At 48.7% G+C, this 24,919-nt stretch overlaps 1 protein-coding gene and 1 long non-coding RNA gene across 6 annotated transcripts in view; one reads left to right on the top strand and one right to left on the bottom strand.

The window, feature by feature from the left end:
- Window positions 1-23,527, top strand: part of RASGRF1 (Ras protein specific guanine nucleotide releasing factor 1) — a 102,903-nt gene extending 79,376 nt beyond the window's left edge. The window contains exons 21-27 of one of the 5 annotated variants that reach the window (XM_027957122.3): window positions 77-180; window positions 1,668-1,752; window positions 5,715-5,912; window positions 9,676-9,755; window positions 16,091-16,208; window positions 18,665-18,733; window positions 22,188-22,689. In XM_027957122.3, coding sequence (XP_027812923.2) covers window positions 77-180; window positions 1,668-1,752; window positions 5,715-5,912; window positions 9,676-9,755; window positions 16,091-16,208; window positions 18,665-18,733; window positions 22,188-22,280 — 747 coding nt within the window. In that variant the 3' untranslated portion in view covers window positions 22,281-22,689. Of the gene's footprint in view, window positions 1-76; window positions 181-1,667; window positions 1,753-5,714; window positions 5,913-9,675; window positions 9,756-11,456; window positions 14,872-16,090; window positions 16,209-18,664; window positions 18,734-22,187 lie in introns of those variants that run through there. The other 4 variants (XM_027957124.3, XM_042235136.2, XM_042235135.2 and 1 more) reach the window with 4 other exon arrangements.
- Window positions 16,515-19,093, bottom strand: LOC132658078 (uncharacterized). Its single transcript, XR_009597084.1, has 2 exons — window positions 18,970-19,093; window positions 16,515-16,828 (listed from the first exon to the last, which is right to left on the bottom strand). It is a non-coding gene; the product is annotated as an uncharacterized LOC132658078 (long non-coding RNA).
- Window positions 23,528-24,919: the final 1,392 nt, after the last annotated feature.

Here is a 24,919-nt window from a genome sequence, read left to right as displayed (position 1 = left end):
GATGTTCCCTCTAGGAAGGGGCCCCAAAGCCAGAAGGGGCCCCTCGAGGGCCTGACTGGGACCTTGCTCCTCTCAGGCTGAAGGCGTGAAAGCTGAGCCCTTTGAAAACCACTCGGCCCTGGAGATTGCGGAGCAACTGACCCTGCTGGACCACCTCGTCTTCAAGAAGATCCCTTATGAGTGAGTGGGCATGGGTTCCAGCCCCCACCTTCCTCCTCAGGCACCATCGCAGCTGAGTCCCCCTCCTGAAGCATGTGCATTAGATTTCCAGAGCTGCATGGTTGATGCTCCACAGAGAGAAGCAGAAGTGAATGTGCCGGCAGGGATGATGAAGGATTCCTGTCCCTTCCTGTGCCCAGGCTCCCTCCTTCCCTACCAGCTGCACCTGTGCACGCACACACACATGCACACACGCACACACACACATGGATACACACACAACTTTCCAGAAGCATCTCTAGCTCTGTGCTCCTTCTCTGGAGGTCTAGAAAGAGTATGTGTTCACATGCGTGCACATATGTGCATAGGAGCAAATGCGTGCACATGCATGTGCATGTGTGCATGCATGTGCAGGAATGGACTCGGGACAGCTCTGGCCTTTGAAGAAGCCCCAAGGCCTGATCAATACCTCCTCTGGCCTGTAGTCAGTCATCCCCAGGTAGTCATAACTGTACCACCTACATAATTTGTATCTCCTTTTCTTCATCTGACCCTATGCCAAAATGGTATCTGTGAACACCATTTTTAATAAGTACACTGTATTCCCTGGCAGTGCACCAAGCCATGAGGCTGTTTTCAGATTTCACTTTTTTTTTTTTTTTTTTTAGATTTCATTTTATACTTACAGGTGGGGGTCAGAAAGCCTCCTCATAACTAAATATGTCTCTGGGTTTCTGACAAGTGTCCCAGAATAGTTTCTAAAATTGGAGTCACCAATTCTGAGGTCATAAATCATCTCAGGACTCCGGATCTCTGCCTTCTAGAAAGGTAGCCCCACTGGACACACACGGAGGCCCCCACTGACATGGGTGCTGCCCCAGCTGGTTGTGGAGTGTCAGCCTTTTATACAGCTGCCACATCTCCCAGGTGTAGAGACAGTAGTTATTCTGGGTAGTAGTTACTTCTCACTCTTGCCCATGGAACTCTTTCACGGTCACTGTCAAATAAGAAGCTTGTCCTGGAGGCCTGGACAGCCTGTGGTCCTGTGAAGTCGCCATTCCCAGAACACGCTGTGGCATGGCTTGCAGGCACCTTTATCCATCTGACTGGCCCTTTCTGTGGCCTTCTGTCCTTCCTGTTCTGCAGACCAACTTCTGCAATGTGACTTTAAAATGGAGGATTCTCCCTGTCAGAAACAATATCCAAAACCAGACCTGATGTGCCCTCAGCACCAAATCTCAGTTCGGCCTCTCCTTGACCCTGTAAGAAGAGTATTGTCATTGTTCCCATTTCACAGATGAGGAAACTGAGGCCCCAAGGGCTTACCCAAAGCCATACAGCTGGTACAGGGCACAGATAGACCTGACCCCAGGTCCCCTCCTCTCAAAGGCTTTGCAGAAAGTTACTCCCCAGTAATGACCACTTCAAAAAGCAGAGAACTCAGAAGAGAAGTCAGTAGGAACAAACCTAACCCCACCCACTCTGGGTTTCTCCCTTACTTCCTACAGGGAGTTCTTCGGACAAGGGTGGATGAAACTGGAAAAGAATGAGAGGACCCCTTATATCATGAAAACCACTAAGCATTTCAATGATGTGAGTATAGGGGTGGGGGATGCAGTGCCTTTTTCTGCAGGTTTCTCTTTGGTGGGACCCTCAGAACAGGCTGTACACCTGCTAGATCCATAGCACCTGGTTCCTCTCTGGGCCTGTGAATTATATGCAAAATAATTTCTTTCAAAGTTCACACCCATTCTAAAAGATGGGGTTGTCATCGCACTTTAGATATGAAGACACCAAGACTCTGAAGGGCAAATGCCTGAGGTCTCTGACCCGTGTCTGGTAGCTCATGGCCTTCCTCCACTGCAAAGCCCCAGTTCTGGGGAAAATATCCCTTCCTGATTTCCCCACATCTGCGCTAGTTCCAGCGCTTGCAACCACAGGGACTCGTCCACTCCTGGCCTCGTGACAACCTCAAGGGTGTTTGCACTTAGCTTCTTCATTCCTTTGCATTTAATCATCAACACAAGAGCCTTTGATAGCTGGAAGTGGGAGCACATGATTCCACTTGTCCTGACTGCCTGGTCAAAGCCACATGACGCCAACCACAGCCAGGGGCGGACCCTCATCCTGGGAGGAAACAGACAATGCAGGCTTTGGAGCTCAGAGAAGGAGCCCTGTCAGGAACACAGCTGCAGAGTGGAGAGCAGCATGTGCAGCAGGAGAGAGGATGTGATGAAGTGGGCGGGGCCCTCAGGAAACACACACGAGGCCTGAGTCTGACCACACCTGACCCACAAATCTAACCACAGCAGGAGGCAGCAAAAAAGTCCCTCTCCACCCCCCACCCTCCCCCGCTGTGTGCCCAGGACTCAAGTAAGTAAAGGACGAGACTATGGAGTGAGCATTTATTACATGTTGACCATGTGCCAGGACTGTGCTCAGGGTTTCATCAGCCTCATCTTCTTATTCTCTGTTATGGATGAAGAAACCAAGGCTTGAAGAGGTTAAATTTCATCCCCAGTCATCAGCAGGAGAGCCCACTTTGAACCCACACAATCCACCTCCGGAGAACTGCCCTCATCACTACCTGGCGTGTGGCCATCTCTGTTAAAAATTCACCTTTTTTTCAGGTGCACAGAATGGGCGCCCCTTTGGTGGTGATAATCATGGCCTGAAACTCTGTTTCTTAATCTCTCCCTGACACAGGATTTGGTTTGGTTTGGTCTTTGCTGGGTTCCAGCCCTATTGGCTTTAATTCTTTGTCTTACCTTTTAAAACAAATCTTCCTTTAAATTTTTTAAATTTTAATTGATTTATTTGTTTTGGCCTCACTGGGTCCTGGTTGCTGCACCCTGGCTTTCTCTAGTTGCAGTGAGAACGAGGGCTACTCTTTGTAGCGGTGCGCAGGCTTCTCTTGTTGCAGAGCACCAGCTCTAGAGCTTGGACTCAGTAGTTGTGGCACATGGCCTTCTTTGCCCAGTGGCATGTGGGCTCTTTCCAGACCAGAGATCAAACCTGTGTCCCCTGCATTGGCAGCCAGATTCTCAACCACTGGGCCACCAGGGAAGTCTTCTTGGTCTTGGTGAATGGTACTGGCTGGGATCTCCAGGATCAGGGCTGAAACTGGTGTGAGTCAAATGAAGTGCTCAGGGACAAATTTAAGGAACTTCTCACCTTCAGGTGCATGCACTTGCACTCTGGGTACCTCTAGACCTGGCCCCCAGACCACAGTGTTCAACAGAAATAGTGATAGTGAATCTTGTTCTTGGTTTTAATCTCTATCAGTGTTAGTCATCCAGTCGTGTCCAACTCTTTGCCACCCCATGGACTGTAGCCCGCCAGGCTCCTCCATCCACGGAATTCTCCAGGCAAGAATACTGGAGTGGGTAGCCATTTCCTTCTCCAGGAGATCTTCCTGACCCAGGGATTGAACCCGGGTCTGCCACATTCTTTACTGTCTGAACCACCTTAAAGAGTGCTTCTAACATTTCTCCACTTAGGATAGAATTTGTTTGTTTATCAAGTTAAGGAAATTCTTTTTCTTATTCCTTGTTTGCTAATCATGGTTTTTACCATAAATAAGTATTGCATTTTATCCACTTTCTTCTGCATCTATTGAGATGGTCATATGGCTTTTCTCCTTTCCATCTATTGATGTGATGAATGACAGTTATAGATTTTTCTCTAATAGTCAACATCCTTGCATTCCATGGACAAATCTAACATATTCATGTTATATTAAACAAAAGTGTTCTTTTTCCTTCTTCTAAAATTGTCTGTATCTGGGGTTGGTATCAAGATTATACTAGCTTCATAGAATAAACTAGCAAGTATTCCTTCATTCTCTCTTCTCTGGAAAATTTGACTAATCTATTCCTTTTTTAAAAAATTATATAATGTGTAAAACTGTTTTGAATTCAGTATTTTCTTTATGGAAAAAATTTCCATTTAATTAAGGCGTATAATATGTGTGCTATTTTGTGCTATCATTCCTTCCTGAGTCACGTCAGTAGTTTTCCATTCTTACATCATTTGATAACTCATTCTTCTTTATGCACATCCTTTTAAAATTTTTCTAAAGAAGACTATTTCTGGGTGGTAAAGCCCTATAATTTATACTCATCTGTAAGTGTCCTCTTTATTTTTTAATAACAAGCCGTGGTTTTTGTACTTTTTATTCTGAAATGATGGTAGACTCAAAGGAAATGCAAAGAAATGCACAGGCAAGGCTAGTATTTCCTGCTGCCCCAGTTCCTTGCAGTCCTAGTTCTCTGATGTTTGAGCTCCAGCTTCCACTACCTCCCAACCCCTGGCTGCTCCAAGTCCAGCCCGCATTTAGTTTGTGTATATGTGATTATTTGCCTTGTAGGCAGGGTAGAGGAGTCCTTGGATATGTGAATGAGACAAGGGTTGCCCCAAAGTGTTGTCTTCTCCAAGCTTCAGTTGTATGGTGGGAGATTCCCTGAGACCTTCACTCTTCTTAACTGTTCTTCCAGATAAACTTTAGAATCACTTTGTCAGACTTTCAAGATAACACCCATTGCATGTTTTATTAGATTGCATTGAACATGCTTGTTAGTTTTGAAAAAAGACATATTTACATTCCCATTTTGAACTCTAATCCTTTTCTTTCTTAATCCTCTTATTACCTTTGATGATTTTATTTTTCATGGAGCATCCTGCATAGTTCCCATTAAAGTTTCCAGGTAATTTATAGATTCCCAGTGGTATTTTGAAGTTGATATCTTTTTCATTGTATTTTCTAATTGATGCTGATGTTCAGTCACTCAGTGGTGTCCAACTCTCTGTGACCCCAAGGACTGCTGCACATCAGGCTTCCCTGACCTCTACTCTCCCAGAGTTTGCTCAAACTCATGTCCATTGTGTCAGTGATACCATCCAAACATCTCATCCTCTGCTGGCCCTTTCTCCTTCTGCTGTCAATCTTTTCCACATATCAGGGTCTTTTCTAGTAAGTCAGTTCTTCACATAAGGTGGCCAAAGTGTTGGAGTTTCAGCTTCAGCATCAGTCCTTCCAATGTCAGGGTTGATTTTCTTTGGGATTAACTGGTTTGATCTCCTTTCTGTCCAAGGAACTCTCAAGAGTCTTCTCCAGCACAATTTGAAATCATCAGTTCTTCAGCACTCAGCCTTCTTTATGGTCCAACTCTCATGACTACTGGAAAAACCGTAGCTTTGACTATACAGACCTTTGTCCGCAAAGTGCTATCTCTGCTTTTTAATATGCTGTCTAGGTTTGTCATAGCTTTATTTACAAGAAGCAAGCATCTATTAATCTCATGACTGCAGTCACCATCTGCAGTGATTTTGGAGCCCAATTTGGTATTGCTACTACATTTTAAAAAGTTATTTTTGTATACTGAATCTTTAACCAGCTTCGCTGACGAGCTCTGTTGGTTATTCTAGCAGTTTTCCAATTCGTTCTTCTGGGAATTTTCAAATGATCATTTCATCTGCAAATAATGGTGATTTATCATCTTTACAGTACTTATTCCCTTTACCTTTTTTTCTTGTCCTATTGCATGGACTTAAAGATCAGTAACTTGATCGCTTCAGAAATCGTCCGCAACGAGGACATCAACGCGAGGGTGAGCACCATCGAGAAGTGGGTGGCCGTGGCCGACATATGCCGATGCTTACACAACTACAACGCTGTTTTGGAGATCACCTCGTCCATGAACCGGAGCGCAATCTTCCGGCTGAAAAAGACGTGGCTCAAAGTCTCTAAGCAGGTACCAGCAGGAAGCTAGGCTGGGCTGGGGCTGGGGCAGGGAGACCAGAGGGCCACCATCCATAGGTGGATGAAGGATAGGGTGAGGGCCAACACTTCAGGTAAACTAGAGAACCTCTTCTCCTGTTTCACCTGAGACCAGATATCAGGCCCACAGTGTGGCACCAGCACCCTGTGGGACTTTAATTCCCACTTGAATAGTCAGTACCTCAGAGTGGGACATATGACAGTAATTGTTGCTCCCAACACTCTTCTCCTTGAGTTGGGACAAAGGAGTGGTGATTTTTGGGGGATCTCAGTCCAAACCTGCAGGTTACCAACATGGTGATCAGATGATCCTACAAGTCCTCTCCTCAGACTTTGATTTCGCAGCCCTTCTGGCCCCCAGAGAGTTAACTTGTCCCTGTTACCATTAGACAGTTGCTGATCTTATATATGAACTTAACAGTTATTCACTCAGAACCTGATTCTGAAAAGCCATAAGGCAGAGTCTTCCTCAGGAATAGAGCTCTATGCCCTGGGGTCATGAGGAGACAGCTCTCCTGAGAGGAGGCATTTGGGCCACCTCCTGGGTGCACTGGATGTCCCTGAAAGCTAGACAGGGACCACCAGGGGTCAGGGGATGCCTCCAAAGGCATCAGTAATATAGTGTCTGGTCTTACAGCCAGGTGAGCTGTGTGGGGCCCAGGGTCTCCAAGGAGCCTGCTTCATCTGGGCCATTCTGAACTGGCATGCTGTGTCCCCTCTCGGTTCTGTTCATCACCCGCTCCTCACTACTCTTCTCATGCCAATGACAGCTCATGATTCCATGCCCCAGGGAGGCAGCAGGTCCACAAATCCCTCTTCTTTGGATAAACAGCCAGACTCAGGGTATCCTGGGACATCTCTGCTGCCTTTCCACTGCCAACCAGTCAGTCCACCTCCAGATGACAGCAGGACTGCAGAGCACCCCTACCATCTGCACCGCACCCAGTGAGGCTGGGCCACTTGCTTCTTAGCACACAGGGATGCCGGGCTCAGGACGAAAGCTAGAAGATGCCTCTCTTGCGAGTGGAAGCACAGGGGCTGGCAGTGCAGGAGCTCGGGGCAGCAGGCCACATCAGCCCATGTGTGGCACACGACCTCGTGAATTCTTGGAGTCTGAGGTTGAGTGAGGCTAACGTAGAACCCGCAGGTCACTTAGGCTGTTCAGTCTGTCAAGGTTCAAACATGGCTATGGGCAGAGTCCGAGTGACCTATTTCAGGTCAGCATCTTTCTTCTTCTTCCCTGTTCCATCAGAATGATGTCATCTTTTCCAGAGGCCCTTTGACCAGGTTTTGTTTTCCCATCCCACTGGGGGTTTGGGAATTTTTTGGCTCTATTCTCTACATCACCCTTGTCATAGAGCTGGGAGGGAATTGCCTAGACCATCCTAAAGTCTTCCATTCTCTTAGGAGAGTGCAACTTGAGGGCAGTGAGAGGGCAAGGTGTGTGATCTGGCCTGCCTCCAGGATGTCATTCAAGACCTAGGGCCAGCCAGTGTGTGTAAGTGCTCAATTGTGTTCGACTCTTTGAGACCCATGGACTGTAGCCCACCAGGCTCCTATGTCCATGAAATTCTTCAGGCAAGAATTCTGGAGTGTGTTGCCATGCCCTCTTCCAAGGCATCTTCCCAACCCAGGGATCAAACCTGCATCTCTTATATCCCCTGCTTTGGCAGGTGCGTTCTTTACCACTAGCACCAAAAAAAGGCTGAGCACCATAAAACTGATGCTTTCAAATTGTGGTGCTGGAGAAGACTCTTGAGAATCCCTTGGACAGCAAAGAGATCAAACCAGTCAATCCTAAAGGAAATCAACCCTGAATATTCATTGGGAGGACTGATGCTGAAGCTGAAGTTCCAATACTTTGGCCACCTGATGTGAAGAGCTCACTTATTGGAGAAGCCTCTGATGCTGGAAGAGACTGAGGGCAGGAGAAGGGGGCAGCAGAGGATGAGATGATTAGGTAGCATCAATGACTCAATGGACGTGAGAAACTCCAGGAGATAGTGGAGGACACAGGAGCCTGGCATGCTGCAGTCCATGGGGTTGCAAAGAGTCAGACACAACTTAGCAACTGAAAAAGAATGAAAATGAGCATGGTGATGCCTCACCTGGAGCTATGTGTGTGTGTAACTGCTGTGTCACCCACAATTCTAGACTATCTGAATGAGCATTGCCCTTAAGGAACATCTGGACCCACCCTTCCATTTTCTGGATGTGCACTGAGTGTGAACTTGCCTATGGATGTATTGAGTATGAAGGCAACAGAGCCCACCAAGGGCTCTGACCCTCAGTCCCCACATCTGGCCTCAGCTGCAGCATCTCATTTCTTTGCAGGTGGAGGGGAAAGAAGAGGAAGTGAGGGCACAGCTCTGGAAAGAGGCCAAGTGGAGGAGGGTAGCTGGGAGCCTGGGGTGGAGGTTGGCCTGGGCATCTGAGAGCAGCCATCTGGAAAGCAGAATCATCCACCCTTGGCCTGGTGGGGCTTCTTCCTATGCTAGGAAGCATGTGGCTCTTTCATCAGACCCAGAATACATTTTTGCTTTGAGCAGGGTTGGTCCAAACCAGGCGACCACATTTATAATTGACATGGAGGGACCAGCATGGAGGGACTGTGTTTTGCCATTCTTTCTCCTTGAAGAGCACACACTGATCTCTTCTTCCATCCAAATGAAGACTTGGCTTGTTGTTTTCTGTGGGTAGGTTTCTCATATAAAAATTAATCCTATGGTGCATGGCAGGTCTCTGGCCCGATTTCTCAACCATGTTCTGGATCTTGAGGCTTGGTGCTGGAAAGGAAGTCACTACTCATCTCATCATTTTATAAATGAGGGCGCTGAGGAGCTCTGAAGTGAGGGACTTTCCCCAGGTCCTGCGGGGGAAGCAGCACAAAGCCAGGCCAACCCAGGACACGCTCCGCAGCACCCACCTGGACCCTTGAGACAAACACCAGCCACCTGAGTGGCTCCACCTAATGTGTGGGTGGGGCCTGCCTTGGTCGTTTGGCAGAGAGGACCCTCTGCTGCAGACTTTACTCTTTTCCATCAAGGTCTTTTCTTCTTTGATGATAAGTTTATTCACCATCTTTTTTTTTCTTGATTCTTAAATTCTTGTGCTAAGTTGTTTCACTCATCTGACTCTTTGCAACCCTATAGACTGTAGCCCACCAGGCTCCTCTGTCCATGGGATTCTCCAGGCAAGAATACTGGAGTGGGTTACCATGCCCTTCTCCAGGGGATCTTCCCTACCCGGGGATCGAACCCAAGTTTCTTATGTCTCGTGCATTGGCAGGCAGGTTCTTTACCACTAGTGCCACCTGGGAAGCCCATTAAATTTGGGTGGTGCCCCTGATATATAAAAGTGAAGGTGTGAGGAGATGGTCACATCATTTGGGTACAGTGATGAGAAAGGTCATGATGGTGAAACATCAGTGATGCCCTGTTCTGGGTCCAACTCTCTGGAGTTACCCATCACATCGTTCCCAGCAGCCCAGGTCTCAGGACCCCAGTGTTTGGACCCTCCTGGCCCCACCCACAGTTTCTGAAAGATGTATGAGCATAGGCACACAAAGCAAAGATCCTTGTCCACCTCCTCACGAGTTCAGGGTCAAGTTGCTAGACCCAGGAAGTCCCCGAACCCACCTGCCCCATCTCAAGATGGAACAAGGCCCCAGAGTGTGGGCCAGAGCCGTGGGCTTTGACCTGTGCTGTGTGCTAGTAAATGCTTCTAATTCCTTCCAGACTAAAGCTTTGATTGACAAGCTCCAAAAGCTTGTGTCATCAGAGGGCAGATTTAAGAATCTGAGAGAAGCTCTTAAAAAGTAAGTTGTGTGTCATTTTGTCACCATTCTTTTTTAAATCATAGAACTGCATTGCAGAGGCTTTCATGTGCCTCACCTGGCCGGAGCAGGAGGCCTGTCTGTCTGTCTGTCCATCTGTCTGCCCACAAGACCAATCCCTACGCATCCCCAGACCCCCAGGGCAGGTCAGCTTTGTCTTCCATCATCTCCCAAAGAAAATTCATGGTGTTGGGGCATTTCCAGAGAGAGACCCAGGAATAGTCTTGAGAAGTGTGGTAGGTGTGATGGCAATTATAGAGGTGCAGGATTCCTTGATTCCAAAATGCACATTTTATTTTATATTTTACTATTTCTGATGTCAGGCTACATCTCATAGTCAATGCGTTTATTTCATATGATTGCATTTTCTTTTTGTACTTGATAATTAGTCATCAAAACAAGAGTGCGTTTTACAGATAACAGCATCTTGGAATCAAACAAATACGATTTTACCAGTAATTGACACTTTACAGTTTGCAAAGTTGGTGACTTCCCTGGCCCCGTTAACACTGCCCAGGAGGTGAACCTTCTCAGCCTTGGTCCTCTTGTCCTTTTGTTGTTTTTAAGTCGCTCAGGCATGTCTGACTCTTTTTGACCCCATGGACTGTAGCCCACTAGTCTCCTCTGTTCATGAGATTTCCCAGGCAAGAATACTGGGTTTCCATTTCCTTCTCCAGGGGATCTTCCCGACCCAGGTACTAAACCCCCATCTCCTGCATTGACAGGCAGGTTCTTTTACTTTTTTTCCCCAGTCTTGGGGCATGTGGAATATTAGTTTCCTGACCAGGAATCAAACCCACACCACCTGCAGTGGAAGCGTGGATTCTTAACCACTTGACCACCAAGAAAGTCCCTAGACCAGGATAGTTTTTGTGGTGAGGGCTGTCCTGTGCATGAAAGAATGCAAACATCCCTGGCCTCTACGCATGGGACCAGTGCCCCCGTCCCCCCCGCCCCCACCAAGTTATGAGGACCAGGAAGGTCTCCAGACGTGGCCAGATACCCTCAGGCATAATTGCCCCCACTGAGAACCACATTGTGAGACAAAATCTCCCATGATTTTTCTCCAAACGAGGACACTGAGGGGCTAGTGGCTGGCCAAAGGATTGGGGGAAATGGTGATAGAGCCGGGTCTTGACCCAAGCCAGTGCCCTGTGGTTTGCCTGAGAGGCCAGGCCGGCTGTCCTCGGGCAGCAGTGACTCAGCCCCTTGTCACATGCCGAGGCTGCGCACCCACCTGAAACATGGGTTTGCCGTCACTCTCGTTAGATGCTCACTTGGGGTTCCTCCACTAGTCTCTGCCTCCGTGTTCCTCTCGGGCACTCGAGCACATGGCCTATTGGGCTGGCCCTCGCCCTTGCTCTCCGTTCCTAGGTGGCCACTTGCTGGACCTCCCAGTGCCTGGGAGACCCCAGGGCCCTGGCTCCAATGGAGCCCGGGAGCACCTCCCCTCCTTTCCAAGATGGACCGCATGACCACTGCCCACACCAGCCCACTAAAGCCCCCAGCACCTGAGGATGGAACCCTTCGCACCTCTAGCCCCTCTGGTGACTTCAGCACCCCACGCCCCCTCCCTGCCAGCCCCGTCCACCTTTCTCATTTCTCTCCTGTCATCCCTGGTGTTCATGCTGGCTCTGTGTCCCATCGCCTTGACCATCATCTTCACTTTGTTTGTGTCCTCAGACAGATGTTCCAACCATCTGTGCTGTCCAGCCGTGTCTCCTCCGCCCGGGCTCTGCGAGCCCCCGTGGACTGTGCTTGTGGGCCCGTGGACTGTGCTTGTGGGGAGCTGCCCCCGCATTCACCAACCTGTCCGTCCGTCCGTCCGTCCGTCCGCCCCCAGGTGCTGCTCCATCCGCCTCCTTCACATGGCTTCCTCGCCCAGCGCCGCCACGGCCTCACCGCCTCCGTGGCCCCCATTCTGTCTGCATCCCCATCCTGACTGTCTCCCCTCTTTCAGGTTCCCCGTGGGCTTGTGTAAGTGCCTCTCCTAGACGCCTCTTCACCCAGCCATGCAGGGCACAGGTGGCCTTCAGGCGTTCTGGCCACTGAGACCTTTATGCAAACCAGGTTCCTGCCGTATGGAGATGCAGGCCAGGCCAGGCAGGAGAAGGACAGACTGGGACATGTGTTTATCCCCCTTTACTCCGGAAGCACCAAGATTTACGCATAAAGCAGCAGTATGTGACGACTTGGGGGTCATGTCACCAGGCGCAGGGCAGAGGTCAGAGGGCATGAAGTGGTAGGTGGGCACAGTTGGTGAGTTCCCCAGACAAGGTGCTCATGATGGACCTCACTGCGTGGGTCCATGGGTCCTCAGACCTGTTCTGATGTCCCGGGTGTCCTTTTTAGTCTATCATCATAATATGCAGCCTTGTGCAGCACCCAGGCCAGCACGTGGCCTTTTAGCTTTACCAGCCAAGACTGTACCCCCAAATCCTACCTCCTGTCCCCAGCTACTCTCTTAAATATCTCCTGGGCCAGCTACAAGGCTTGCTGTGTGCACCCCGTCAGTCCGCTGCCCTGATGCCCCCACATGGATGTGATCTCCCCCTTCTCCTTCCTCAAACCACACCCTGGTGAAACCCACAAAACTGTCCCCTCCTATCATCTACTGAGTGACCAGAAGCTGCCCACAGCTCCACTCAACAACATTTTGCTGTAAAATTTGGTCACAAGCTCTTGAGGGGCCAGTTCCAGCTTTGCGCATCTGTGTAATCTTAACCCAGCAGATGCCTGTCTGTCTTTACTTTGAATAGGATGCCAGTGGAGGGCATGCAGGAGCCAGGCTCTCACTGCTCCTGTCACAGCCCTTCCCCTCTATTCCCCTAAGTGGAGGATGGGAACAGCTCTGGGGGAGCAAGTCTGCTGGCCGAGCATCAGGCCACCTCATACGACCTCCTACGGTGTGGACATCCATCTATGTACGTGGATATGATCCACAGTCCTGGAGTTTCAGGGGCTCCAACAAGAGCAAATATCTGTTTGCATCTTTATTTTCAGCCTGTGGCCACAGAGCGAAGCCTAGTCTCTTGCTCATGAAACTACAGAGCAGGTAGAATCCACGTGGCAAAAACCAACGTTGGATTCTGAGCCCCACCCCACTCCTAATCCATTACCAAAAAAAAAATTTCCCCAAAATCTGAGGACCTGATTTCCCTGCACCACATACCAGAACTGTTGGTGCTGACCCCTGGGATTCTAGCCCAGCCCCTGGTGGCCCTCATCCCCTCCCTGAGAAAGAGGAGATCCCAGACCAGAGCTTGTAAGAGAGGGCAGTCCAGCCCACAGCCAGGGATGGGGTTGGAGGGGCGAAGCAGCGGGTGACCCCTGCTTGTCACCATCCCTTTCCTGGGGTTCGGTGGAGAACCCCAATCAGGCAGCTGCATCTTACTTTCAGTCACTGATGCCAGCTCACTTCTTTCATCCCCTTTGACATCATCAGGAATTTCTTGGCAGAAACATCAGGCTTGGGGGCCCCAAACGCTCATATATAAGATCCAGGTGCCAGGAGTCACCAGGTGTTGGCATGCATGTTTAGGTGCTGCCTGGGAAACCAGAAGCAGCTTTTAGACTGGGGGGTGGGCACTTTCTTTCTGCTCCCTAGAACGTCAGGTACAGGCATGCGAGGCCTCTGCCTCCGTCCATAACAGCCTTGTTGGCCAGGCCCTGATGCAAGGCAAGGCTGAACCCCACCCGACAGGCCAGATGCCCACATGGAGAGTTCAGAGCTAGCCACACATTGGGTGTTTTGCCCACACAAATCCCCGACTGTACTTCCCTGTACACTCAGATGCTCAGCACGGTCTGTGTCCACACAGTACTGCCCTTCGGGGGCCCTCCTCCAGCCTTCTCTGCCCCCACCGCCCCTTACTCTAGCCACTCTTACAACACCATATATTTCCCACATGGCTCTGGACTCTGGGGTGTGTGTACATGACTGAATGAAGTGTGCTGTTCCCTAAAGCCCCTCACTATGTAGGTGATGAACAAGAATAGAGTCCGGGACTGGTGGTGCCACGTGCAAGTGACTAAATTGCCCACCCATCATCTTTCCACACCTGGATCATAACCCCCCAGTAAATCATTCAGGGAAATCACCGAGTGGCCCGAGGACCCCAGATATTTTTTCACTGGTCTGGGTGGTCCGCACCCCATGAGGCATTCAGAACATCCTGCTTCCTTCAGCCTCTCACAGTCAGCGAGCAGTCACTCGGCCTTCCCTGCCTCTGTCCAAGATAAGAGGCCCTCCAAGCTCTCTAGGCTGCCTGGTGCCCACCACGGGCAGGAGGGGTGGGGCACCCCCAGAACCCACCAGTCAGCCCTCCAGCCCCAGAGTGTCTTCTAAGACCTTTGAACTCTTTTCTCCATCAGATCCACCAGCCTGTGCTTCAGATTTGGAGTTTGATGGAAAACCAGGCATGTATTGGGCTGGCCAAAAAGATGATTCTGGTTTTTCCATAAGATGTTAAAAATCGGAACAAACTTTTTGGCCCACCTGATAACAATCATGAACTATTAATGGCTGGAAGGACTCAGAGAGGTCTGCCAGTGACAGCATGATTCTTGCTCCCCCCCCCCCTCTTTTTCACAACCTGCAGTAAAAATAAAATTATATTTGACAGTGTTACCCTGTATACAAGCGCATATATGCCTAACAGGGACAAAAATGTCTCAAAGCAATTTTAGACCATGCAGTGAACTCAGATATTTCCCTATTCTCTCTTTTTTAAAACATTTTTAAAAATCTGATCAACGCTCTCCAAATTGATTTTAACATCCATGAAAGAGTCAAGACTGACAGTTCAAATAATATTTCTCCTCTCCACTATTTCTCAAACTCCAAAAATCCACCTCCTTTAAGACTTTGTTATACCCATGTGTCAGCTGTATTTGCATGTACTTAAATAGTCTCCTTTAAATTAACTATTTCCCAGAAATAAGTATTTAAATTTATTGTCTTTATTTAAAGAAGAAAAACTATCATGACAGCAAATGGGAAACCAGCATATTTGCCATAAATATATATGGTTACCATAAAAAATAAATACAGTGAAAACAGAACAATGTTATTAAATTCTTACCAGATCCTGATGTATGCCAAGGCTCTGATCCTTAGTGAGTCCTGTTACTATTTGTTCAAAAAAAGAAAAAAAGAGTGAGGAAAATGGCAAGTGTTAGGAAGTGTCAAAACCATGATGCTGACACTCATGATGCTGGGTGGTGGGCGTGAAAATCAAATGTTTATCATCATATGAATCAATTTATTTAAACAGTGTCCGAGCACCACCTAAAATCAACTCTCAAATCACCTAGAATTGTCTCAGCTAACATGAGCTCTGTTGTACAAGGGGAGCCTGAGGACCAGAGGGAAAGATATGGCTCAGGGTCACACAGCAAGCAGACAGGGAACTGAGACCAGGCTTCTATCCTTGCTCTACCATCCTCCCCGTCTTGATCCCCTCTGGAGAGGCAGAGCTGCCACCAGGAGACAGAGGTGAGATGGGCTAGAAAGGAGGATCGCTGCGGCTGTGTGCTGAGCTGAGAGGAGTCTGTAGAGCACTTTGTGGGGAGTCCCTCGAGGGAGCTGTAAGGAGCTCTCCCGGGGCAGAGTGACCACCAGAGCCATCACAGCATCATCCCCAGACCCAGCACCCCATAAGAGGCACCAGACGGGGTGTGAAGGACCAGTGACTGGAACCCCTGCTTCAGAGCCACCGATCAGAGAGGCTTGGCCCATCCCCAACAAAGGCTACCAACCCCCACCCAGACCACATCCAGGACGGTGGTCTCAGAGAGCAGGGCTTTCTGTGCTGGTAGCTCAGTGCCTGGGTGGGCAGAGGTCCCAGTGGGACGAGAAACAAAGGCAGAGACATCTCGGGGAGAGAGTGTCTGGGGGTGACTGGCGGGAATGGGGGTGGCACTACAAGGCACCCTCAGGACATGATTCTGGGACGAGGTTGCGAAGGAAAGTTTCAGGGTAGAGATGGAAAGGAAAGGAGAGCCTGGTGGGGGCTGGCGGCCAAGCCCCAAGACTCTGGGAGGGGGAGCAGCCAGGTAGAGGGGGACCTTCCGGCTTGGGGTGGGAGGGGATGGTCCACTGAGAAGCCCCAGCTGGCACCATGTCACCTCCACCATCCAGAGGACTGACCCTCTCGCCCAGCTGGCAATTCAGGCCCAAGTGCTACTGTTAACTCTTGGCAAATAGAAACCCCTTCCAGTTCAGCAAAGCGAGCAACCCAAGGGGTGTGTCTGTTCTTGGGAGAGGCGCCAGCGTTTTAAGTGAAAAACCTCTGTCAATGCTGTTTGCTTCAAAGTTGCGACCCGCCCTGTGTCCCTTACCTGGGAATGTACCTCACTGACCTGGCCTTCATCGAAGAGGGTACACCCAACTACACAGAGGACGGCCTGGTCAACTTCTCCAAGATGAGAATGGTGAGTTCCCCGCAGCAGAGGGGGCAGGGGCAGGGGGACATCAAAACCCGAGCCCGGGCCCACCAGAGCTCTGCCTCCAGGCCTGGCCGACTGGGGGGAGCCTGAGCCCAGCTCCTCCTGTAAGAACAGTCACCCCCTTAAGTGGCGATTAGCATTGGCCTGCCCTGAGCCAGCTATACCTCCATTCCCTCCTCTAACGCCTACAGGCTGAGGAGTGGGGTTGTCCACCTTACAGGGGAGCAAGCTGAGGCTGGGAGAGATCCAGGACCAGCCCAAAATCACCCCTAAGTAAAGGGCAAAACTGGGTCTGGAGCTCTGACTCCAAAAGGTGTATCTTTATTCCAAGCCCATCCAGTGTTGTTCAGATAAGCACTTTTTTTTTTAACTTTATTTTCTTTATTTTTGACTGTGTTGGGTCTTCATTGCTGCACATGGGTTTTCTCTAGTTGCGGTGCCATTGCAGCGGCTTCTCTCGTTGCAGAGCACAGGTTCTCAGGCACACAGGCTTCAGCAGTCGAAGCTCACAGGCTCTAAGCACAGGCTCAGTAGTTGTGGTGCATGGGCATACTTGCCCCGAGGCATGTGGGATCTTTCCGGACCAGGGATCAAACCTGTGTCCCCTGCATGGACAGGCGGATTCTTAACCACTGAGACCATGAGGGAAGTCCTAGATAAGCCCTTGCTTTATGTGGCCACAGCCGAATCATTTCTAAGCAAGTAGGTTTCCAGTTTCCCCAGAGAAATCTAGGACCTGGGAGGGGAGATGAAGACCCCCTTCCAGCAGGGAGCCTTGTTTATACCCATCCTTCTACCCTGTGGCCTCCAGCCAGGGAGCCTCCATTTGTATTGGTTCTGTGCCATGGGTTTCCTCCTAAGGTTTTGTTTAATTGGTAAGATTTCTCTGTCAGGGGCAAGCTGGCAGCACTGCCCTAGTGGCAGGACGGGGAGGCTTTGTGTGGTCTTGCACACCGTGGGCACGTGGAAAGTGGCCTTTAGCTGTTGCTGGAGTTGAGGGGAGCTGTTTTAGGATGTTGGATAAGCTGGTACCACTGATCAAGTGATGTCTTTCTCTCTCAGTCACATACTGTAATTTTTGTTGTTTTTCAGTCCATAAGTCGTGTCTGACTCTTTCTGACCCCATGGACTGCAGCACACCAGGCTTCCCTGTCCTTCACCATCTCCTGGAGTTCACTCAAACTCAAGTCCATTGAGACAGTGCTGCTATCTAACCATCTCATCCTCTGCCACCCCCATCTCTTCCTGCCCTCAATCTTTCCGAGCATCAGGGTCATCAGGATTTTTTTTTTTTTAGCAACAAAATCACTCATTTATTTTCACTACTCAAAGAAAATGATTGGTAATTTTCTCTTACTATATTACCTGTGAGTCTTTAAAATAATTTTCATCATCTTTAGTGTAATCTGACTGAATGTATGTTTTACATTTCAGAATATGCATCTTTTTACTGAAGTATAGGGATTTACAATACTGCGATAGTTTCATGCATATGACATAATGATTCAGTGTTTTTTATAGGTTTTTTAATATATGAATGGATAAAGAAGATGTGGTGGTGGTGGTGGTGGTGGTGGTTTAATCACTAAGTCGTTTCTGCCTCCTGTGACCCCATGGACTATATAGCCCACCAGGCTCCTCTGTCCATAGAATTTTCAAGAATTCTGGAGTGGGTTGCCATTTCCTTCTCCAAAAGAAGATGTGGTGTGTATATGTATATATACACATGCACACACACACTGAAATATTATTCAGCCCTAAAGCAGAATGAAGTGCTAAGAGGTACAAAATGTTATGTATAAAATAAGCTATAAGGATATATTGTACAATACAGGGAATGTAACAAGTATTTCATAGTAACTACAAATGGAGAATAACCTTTAAAAACTGTAAGTCACTGTATTGTGCACCTGTAACATATAATAATGTGCATCACCTACACTTCAATAAATAAATAAATTGAGTGAGGTTCCGCCATTTGCAGGAACGTGGATGGACCTTGAGGATATTGAGCTTGGTGAAATAAGTCAGAGAAGGACAGATAGTCTGTGTTACTCCTTACAACCTATTGATTTATCGATTCTTACCAAGGATCGGCCTTTGAAGCAGGTTGCTGCTATAAGGAACATCATGATGCTTCAGTAGCATCTACCAGGAGGTAAATTTACAGGCTGAGTTGATGGCTATTGATGTCCCTTCTGTTCTGCAGGGGGAGGGGGTCCAGGGGTGATACTAAGAGCAAATTGTTTCTAAAACTCGCCTTCCAGGGACTTCTCTGGTGGCCCAGTGGCTAAGACTCCATGCTCCCAATGCAAGAGACATAGGTTTGATTCCTGGTCAGGGAACTAGATCCCACATGTGGCAACTAAGACATGTCTCAGCCAAATAAGTAATAAATATAGGTTAAAATAAATATTTAAAACTCTCCTTCCTTCCCTCAGATATCCCATATCATCCGAGAGATCCGCCAGTTTCAACAAACTGCCTACAAGATTGAGCACCAAGCAAAGGTGAGCTGGTAGCATTTGCAGTCACTTCTGATTTCTCACGAGTGCTGTGGCGGCCCCCCCACCTCTTCCTGCCTCTTCCCCTCCCCTCCAAACCCAAACATTTTCTGCCTTGAATTCCCTGGGCCCCACTCTCCCAGGAAGCCCTCCTCCCTGTGTCCTGTCCCCTGACCCTCCACGAGTTCCCCCTCCTTCAGACAGAGCTTGTGGTCATCCCATAGCTCCCGTCTGATCTTTACCTGCCACAGGATGACTTAGAATCATGCTTGGTCTCCTCTGAGGCAAGAGAGGCCGTGTTTATCACATCTTTTCGATATGCTCACAAGTTTCAAAATTCACAACTAGAAAGGGCACCCAGCAGAAATTCCCCCAGCCTCCAAGTAAGTTCCCCTCCCAATGCCAGTTGCATCACTCATTCTTTGTGTGTGTTTGCAAGCACAGCAAAACTTTTTTTTTTTTGCTCTGTTAGCAGACCATACACACGCACATATTTCTTTGAGGCTTCCCACAAGGCTCAGTGGTAAAGAATCTGCCGGCCAGTGCAGGAGACGTAAGAGATTTGGGTTCAGTCCCTGGGTTGGGAAGATCCCCTGGAGGAGGAACCCAATCCAGTTTTCTTGCCTGGGAAATCCCATGGACAGTGGAGTCTGGTGGGCTGCAGTCCATGAGGTCACAAAGAGTCGGACACGACTGAACATGCATGCACTCCTTTATGATAGGCTTGCCCTGTCTCCTGCCAGGTTCCATGAACTCACTCTGTCTTTAGCTAATCACCGCAGGGAGAAGAGAAACCTTAATCAAGTGTGCCGCTTTTTCCTTGTCATTCACTCATTCTTTCATTTGGCAAGTGCTTATTGAGCACATACCAGGTACCAGGCACTGTATTAGGCCTTTGCCCCCTTCTTAAACTTGCCCTTGAGCTCCAAGGTGCAACACAAATAAATGTTACTGCCCTTTAGACTTGGAGAAGGAAATGACAGCCCACTCCAGTATTCTTGCCTGGGAAATCCCATGGACAGAAGAGCCTGACGGGCTACAATCCATGGGTCGCAAAGAGTGGGACACAACTGAAGAGACTTAAGGATGCTAAGCATGCCCTTCAGGCTCCTTCTGTTAACAGCTTTGCAGTGGTGGTGTTTGCTGCCAGTCTCAACAGAAGCAACACTCTTAGGGAAACAAATGCTCATGATGGAGAAAACTGACCAGTCTGCTGATTTCCAGAATGTTTGGAGGGTTGAGATTTTGTGCTCTACAAAGAACTGTTCGTATGAAGCTACTGCTGCTGCTGCTAAGTCACTTCAGTCGTGTCTGACTCTGTGCGACCCCATAGACGGCAGCCCACCAGGCTTCCCCTATAAAAGTCTGGACCTGGGACTTCCCTGGTGGTCCAGTGGTTAAGACTCTGCCCTTCTACTTCAGGAGGCATGGGTTCAATCCCTGGTTGGGCTACTAAGATCCCACATGCTACATGGCATGGCTAAGAAATAAAAATAATTTTTTAAAAGACAGAAAAAAATAAAAGTCTGGTCTACTTCCCATAGCTGTAAGATTGCTGCGTCTTTATCAGAGTTCGTCTAGACGTGAAATCTGAGGTCATCTTCATGGAGGTGCTGATTGAGAGCCATTATTCAGACACAGTAACCTTTTCATCGGTGACTAATGGTCAGCATCCTAGACAGCCAGATCTGTCTCTCACAGTAGCAGAGGGTCAACTAGCAAAGAAGCTCACAGGACCTGATTTTTCTCCAGCAGCTATCAGAAGGTTCCCGATCACATACTAAGAACTGTAATTGTTTTCTTCCTCCTGATCTAAGTGTCTGTGGAAAAACATGAACCTTCAGCTCCAAACAACTGACAAGTCACTGAACCTTGGAAACGTGAAAGTGTTTAGTTGCTCAGTCCTGTCCGACTCTTTGTGACCACATGGACTGTAGCCTGCCAGGCTACTCTGTCCATGGAATTCTCCAGGCAGGAATACTGGAGTGGGTTGCCATTCTCTTCTCCAGGGGATCTTTCTGACCCAGGGATGGAACCCAGATCTCCCATGTTGCAGACAGATTCTTTACCATCTGAGCCACCACTGAGCCTTGGAGAGATTCTTTATGAAGGGTGGGGGTCTGACTGTGAGATGCGGGCTTTGATCTCTCATCGTACATTTAACACGCAGGAGTCCAGCAAAGCACTCGGGAGCTGGGTGAAGTGGGGCACGTGGAGGAAGGAGAATAGTTTAATCCATGTGGTGACTGTTCCTGATTTTCCACTCTGAGATTTTGTCCTGGAGTGAGCCTCATGAGGGGAAGAATAGGGAGCCTCCTTTCTTACACAGCCTCAGCTTCCATGGTCGGCTCCTGGGGGATTCTCTCTCATGCTACACAATCCTGATGTTTAAGAACATTTTTCCAACATATGGAAACACTGAAAGAACTGTCTCTGGAGTAGGAAATGGTAACCCATTCCAGTATTCTTGCCTACAGAATCCCATGGACAGAGGAGCCTGGTGGACTACAGTCACAAAGAGTCAGACACAACTGAAGCAACTGAGCACACACACACGAAGGAACTGTGAACACCCCTACATGCACAGCCTAGGTGCTACAATTGACACTTTAGATACATAGATACAGATGTGAATGTGAAAGCTGCTCCTTCATGTCCAACTCTTTGAGAGCGCATAAGTCCATGGAATTCTCCAGGCCAGAATACTGGAGTGGATAGCCGTTCCCTTCTCCAGGGGATCTTCCCAGGTCCCCCACATTGCAGGCGGATTCTTTACCAGCTGAGCCACCAGGGAAGCCCATAGATAGAGATGATTATGTTTTGAAATATCTGCTTATTTGGCTGCACCAGGTCTTCGTTGCACCATGATGGGTCTTTGGCAGCAGCACCTGGACTCTTAGTTGCAGCATATAGGGATCTAGTTCCCCAACAGGGATGGAACCCCGGCCCCTTGCACTGGGGGTGTGAAGTCTTAGCCACTGGACCACCAGTCAAGTCCCATAGATATAGACGATCTTTTTATATGAGCCTAAAATATGTCTTCTAACACATAGGGATGGTGGTCAAGAGTAATTTTGACCATATGTGATTTTCTATTACTGTGAAGACAAAAAATTAAGACAATACTAAAAAATAGTATTAAGACACAACAGGGACTTCAATGGTGGTCCAGTGGTTAAGAGTCCGCCTTCCAATGCAGGGGACACGGGTTCAATCCTGGTTGAAGAATTAAGATCCCACATGCCTTGCGGTGCAGCCAAAACATAATAATAATAAAGAAGCAAAATCATAAACGTTAAAAAAGAGACACGTTGTTTTTAATGCATCTCTGCCTCATGTGCAAGCCTGATGCCCCTCTCCCCGTGATGCTGCCTGATTCCTGGGAGACACTCAGTGACCACCTAGTGTATTGTGGAGATTGCACCGCCTTGCATTCCTTCTTCTCGTTGCCTTTTCTCAGGTAACCCAGTATTTACTGGACCAGTCTTTTGTAATGGATGAAGAAAGCCTCTACGAGTCTTCTCTCCGAATAGAACCAAAACTCCCCACCTGAATCCGGTCCCCAGCCCAGATCCAGCCGCTCCCATGGACACGTGCTATATGATACTGTACATAGTCGTTTGGTTTCTCTGGGTTTTCTTCTTTAGTATGTGCTTCTCCAAGAATACAAATCCGTTCTTGTTCTTAGATTCCCATAGAACCAGAATATGAATTTCTGCACCGTTTAATACTTGGTCTGCCCACCCCACCCCTCGTCTCCTGCAGTGCCTGGTTCTTTTCATCAACCATCCTCTCAGTCTGTCCTTCCCGGCCCCTTACTCTTCTCCGAAGGGAAAACAGACCCCGCGCGTACACGACTCTTAGGCACCTGTCCCGCTTCTGTCCGTCCCCAGCCCAGGCCCCTGGGCTGAGTTGGCCAGGCAACATCCTCCGGCATGTTCCATGTAGTTGTGATAACTGGGTGGGGGGTGGGGGGTGGGGGGTGGGGGGAGGCGGGAGGGGGAACCATACCCCAGAGTCTGGTCATCGACAAATCTTCCTGCTGATGGTGACGCCGATTTCCAGAGCAGCTTTTCCAGCCCAAATCGCAGGTCTCCAAACTCCGCACCTCCCAGTGACCCGGAGGGAAGAGGGTCCTGTCCGCTGAGAACCACGCCCCACGACAGCCCTCGAGGCCGCCGCCTCGGTGCCATGCCGCTCCCGGCTCTGGAAATAGCACCAGGGGGCATGACCATAGGTCTCCATAACCCTGGACAAGGCCCCAGAACTTCCCGAGGAAAACAGAATCACAACACCAAGTCGCGTCGACTTTGCCAAAGGCGGCCAGCATCCACTGCAAGTCGAGAACACATGAAAAATGTCACTTTTCCTCTGAGCCGCCTAATGGTCACTACAAAGCTTACGTTGAGATGCTCCCAGTCTGTATGCCTTGTGAAAAATAGTACCACACTGTAGATTTAGAAACTCAATAACCAAGTGTTTTTATTGCATATACTGTAGTCCTGTCTAAATGCCTTCTAGCAGGAATATAGTACTGTAGTGCTTATTCTGTGAATACTACCATCTATTTTTTACATTGTACAGTATAGAAAACACAGGTCAACTCTGAAGTGGCAGGCATGCTCCACTCCGACAAACAGACAACTTTTGCTGTAAGCAATACCTAGTGGTATGAGAATTCTATTTCAAGTCCTATAATATTTCAACTTACAGCTTGTTTGGAAAACAATTTCCATTTTTGTAAAAATATATGTTTCCTGATTACCTCTTGCTAATAAATCTATTCTATCTCAGGGTGAACAGTGGAATTTTGATGGGTTTCATTTATTCATTCAAGGAGTGTTTTGATGAACACTTGGTCCTTCTCAGGCTCTGCACTCAGACCAGAGGTCTGGAGTGTTCAGGGCACCCACCCCTGCTTTCTGGGGGAACTCATAGTCTGATGTCAAAGAGCATGAATTCGAGCAAACCCTGGGGAAGAGTGGAAGACAAGAGGAGCCTGGTGTGCTACAATCCATGGGGTTGCAAAGAGTCAAACACAACTAAGCTACTGAACAACAACAACATAGTCTGATGAGGGGGACTGTTGCAGTTTTCTATTGTATCAGGAACAAATAGCTCCAAAACTTAATGGCTGAAAACAATTTTGCACAATTCTATGGGTTGTCTGAGTCCAGCTGGAGGTCCTTGCTTGGGGTCCTTTGTGAGGTGAGGATCTAAGTTCCCTGACCAGGGATGGAACCTGCACCCCCTGCATCAGCTGCTGGGGAAGGAGTGTCTGGAGAGGTGGGTTGTAGTTGTCTCAGGAGTATGGCCATACCACCCAGGTGCACCCACCACCCCCTAAGAATTTATATCTAGCCTCTGGGCATGCATACCTCAGTAACTATAAGACTGCCCTGATCTTGACCTCCTAGAGCTGGTGACCTGGCTAAAGAGAAGAAACACAAAGCAAATAACCCTCATGTTCCTAACTGCAGCTCACATCTCCTCCAGGCTCCTCAAAACAAGATACCTAGAGGGCTTCCCCTGTGGCTCAGTGGTGAAGAATTTGCCTGCCAATGCAGGAGATGTGGGTTCGGTCCCTGATCTGGGAAAACCCCACATGCCATGGGGCAACTAAGCTCATGCGCCACAACTACCTGTGCTGTAGAGACTGGTAGCTGCAACTCCTGAAGCCCGTGCTCTCCCTAGAGCCTGTGCTCTGCAACAGGAGAAGCCACTGCAAAGAGAAGCCCGTGCATCACCGCTGGAGAATAGCCGCCGCTCGCAGCAACAAAGACAGTGCAGCCAAATAAACTGCATAGAAACTGCCGCCACCTGGTGCCCTACGGCCCCCTCACTCTACTGGACCAACCTGACCTCATCAACTCCCCCACTGCCCCTGGGTCTCCTTAACACTCCTCCCTGTGGTACGAGCTAGAAACCGAGAGGTCACCCTGACTCTCACTTTCAAGGGTCACCTGATCCAGGTGTTAACCCCTAACTACTTCTCCACACTGGCCACAGCTCTTCGTCTCCTCTGCCACCACCTTGGACGAGCAGTCCCCAATTTTTTTATCTAAGGGACCCCTCTATACTCGCTAAAACTATCAAGGACCCTCGTGGGTTACATCAGTAGGTATAATTGTATTACTGGTTATTTTATTTGAAAAACTTCAGCAAAGTTTTAAAATAATTATTTATTAATTC

The sequence above is a fragment of the Ovis aries genome, chromosome 18 (genome assembly GCF_016772045.2).
Source record: "Ovis aries strain OAR_USU_Benz2616 breed Rambouillet chromosome 18, ARS-UI_Ramb_v3.0, whole genome shotgun sequence".
Lineage (NCBI taxonomy): Eukaryota > Metazoa > Chordata > Mammalia > Artiodactyla > Bovidae > Ovis > Ovis aries.
Note: the sequence above shows the minus strand (reverse complement) of the source record. Positions and strands in the feature narration are given on the sequence as shown.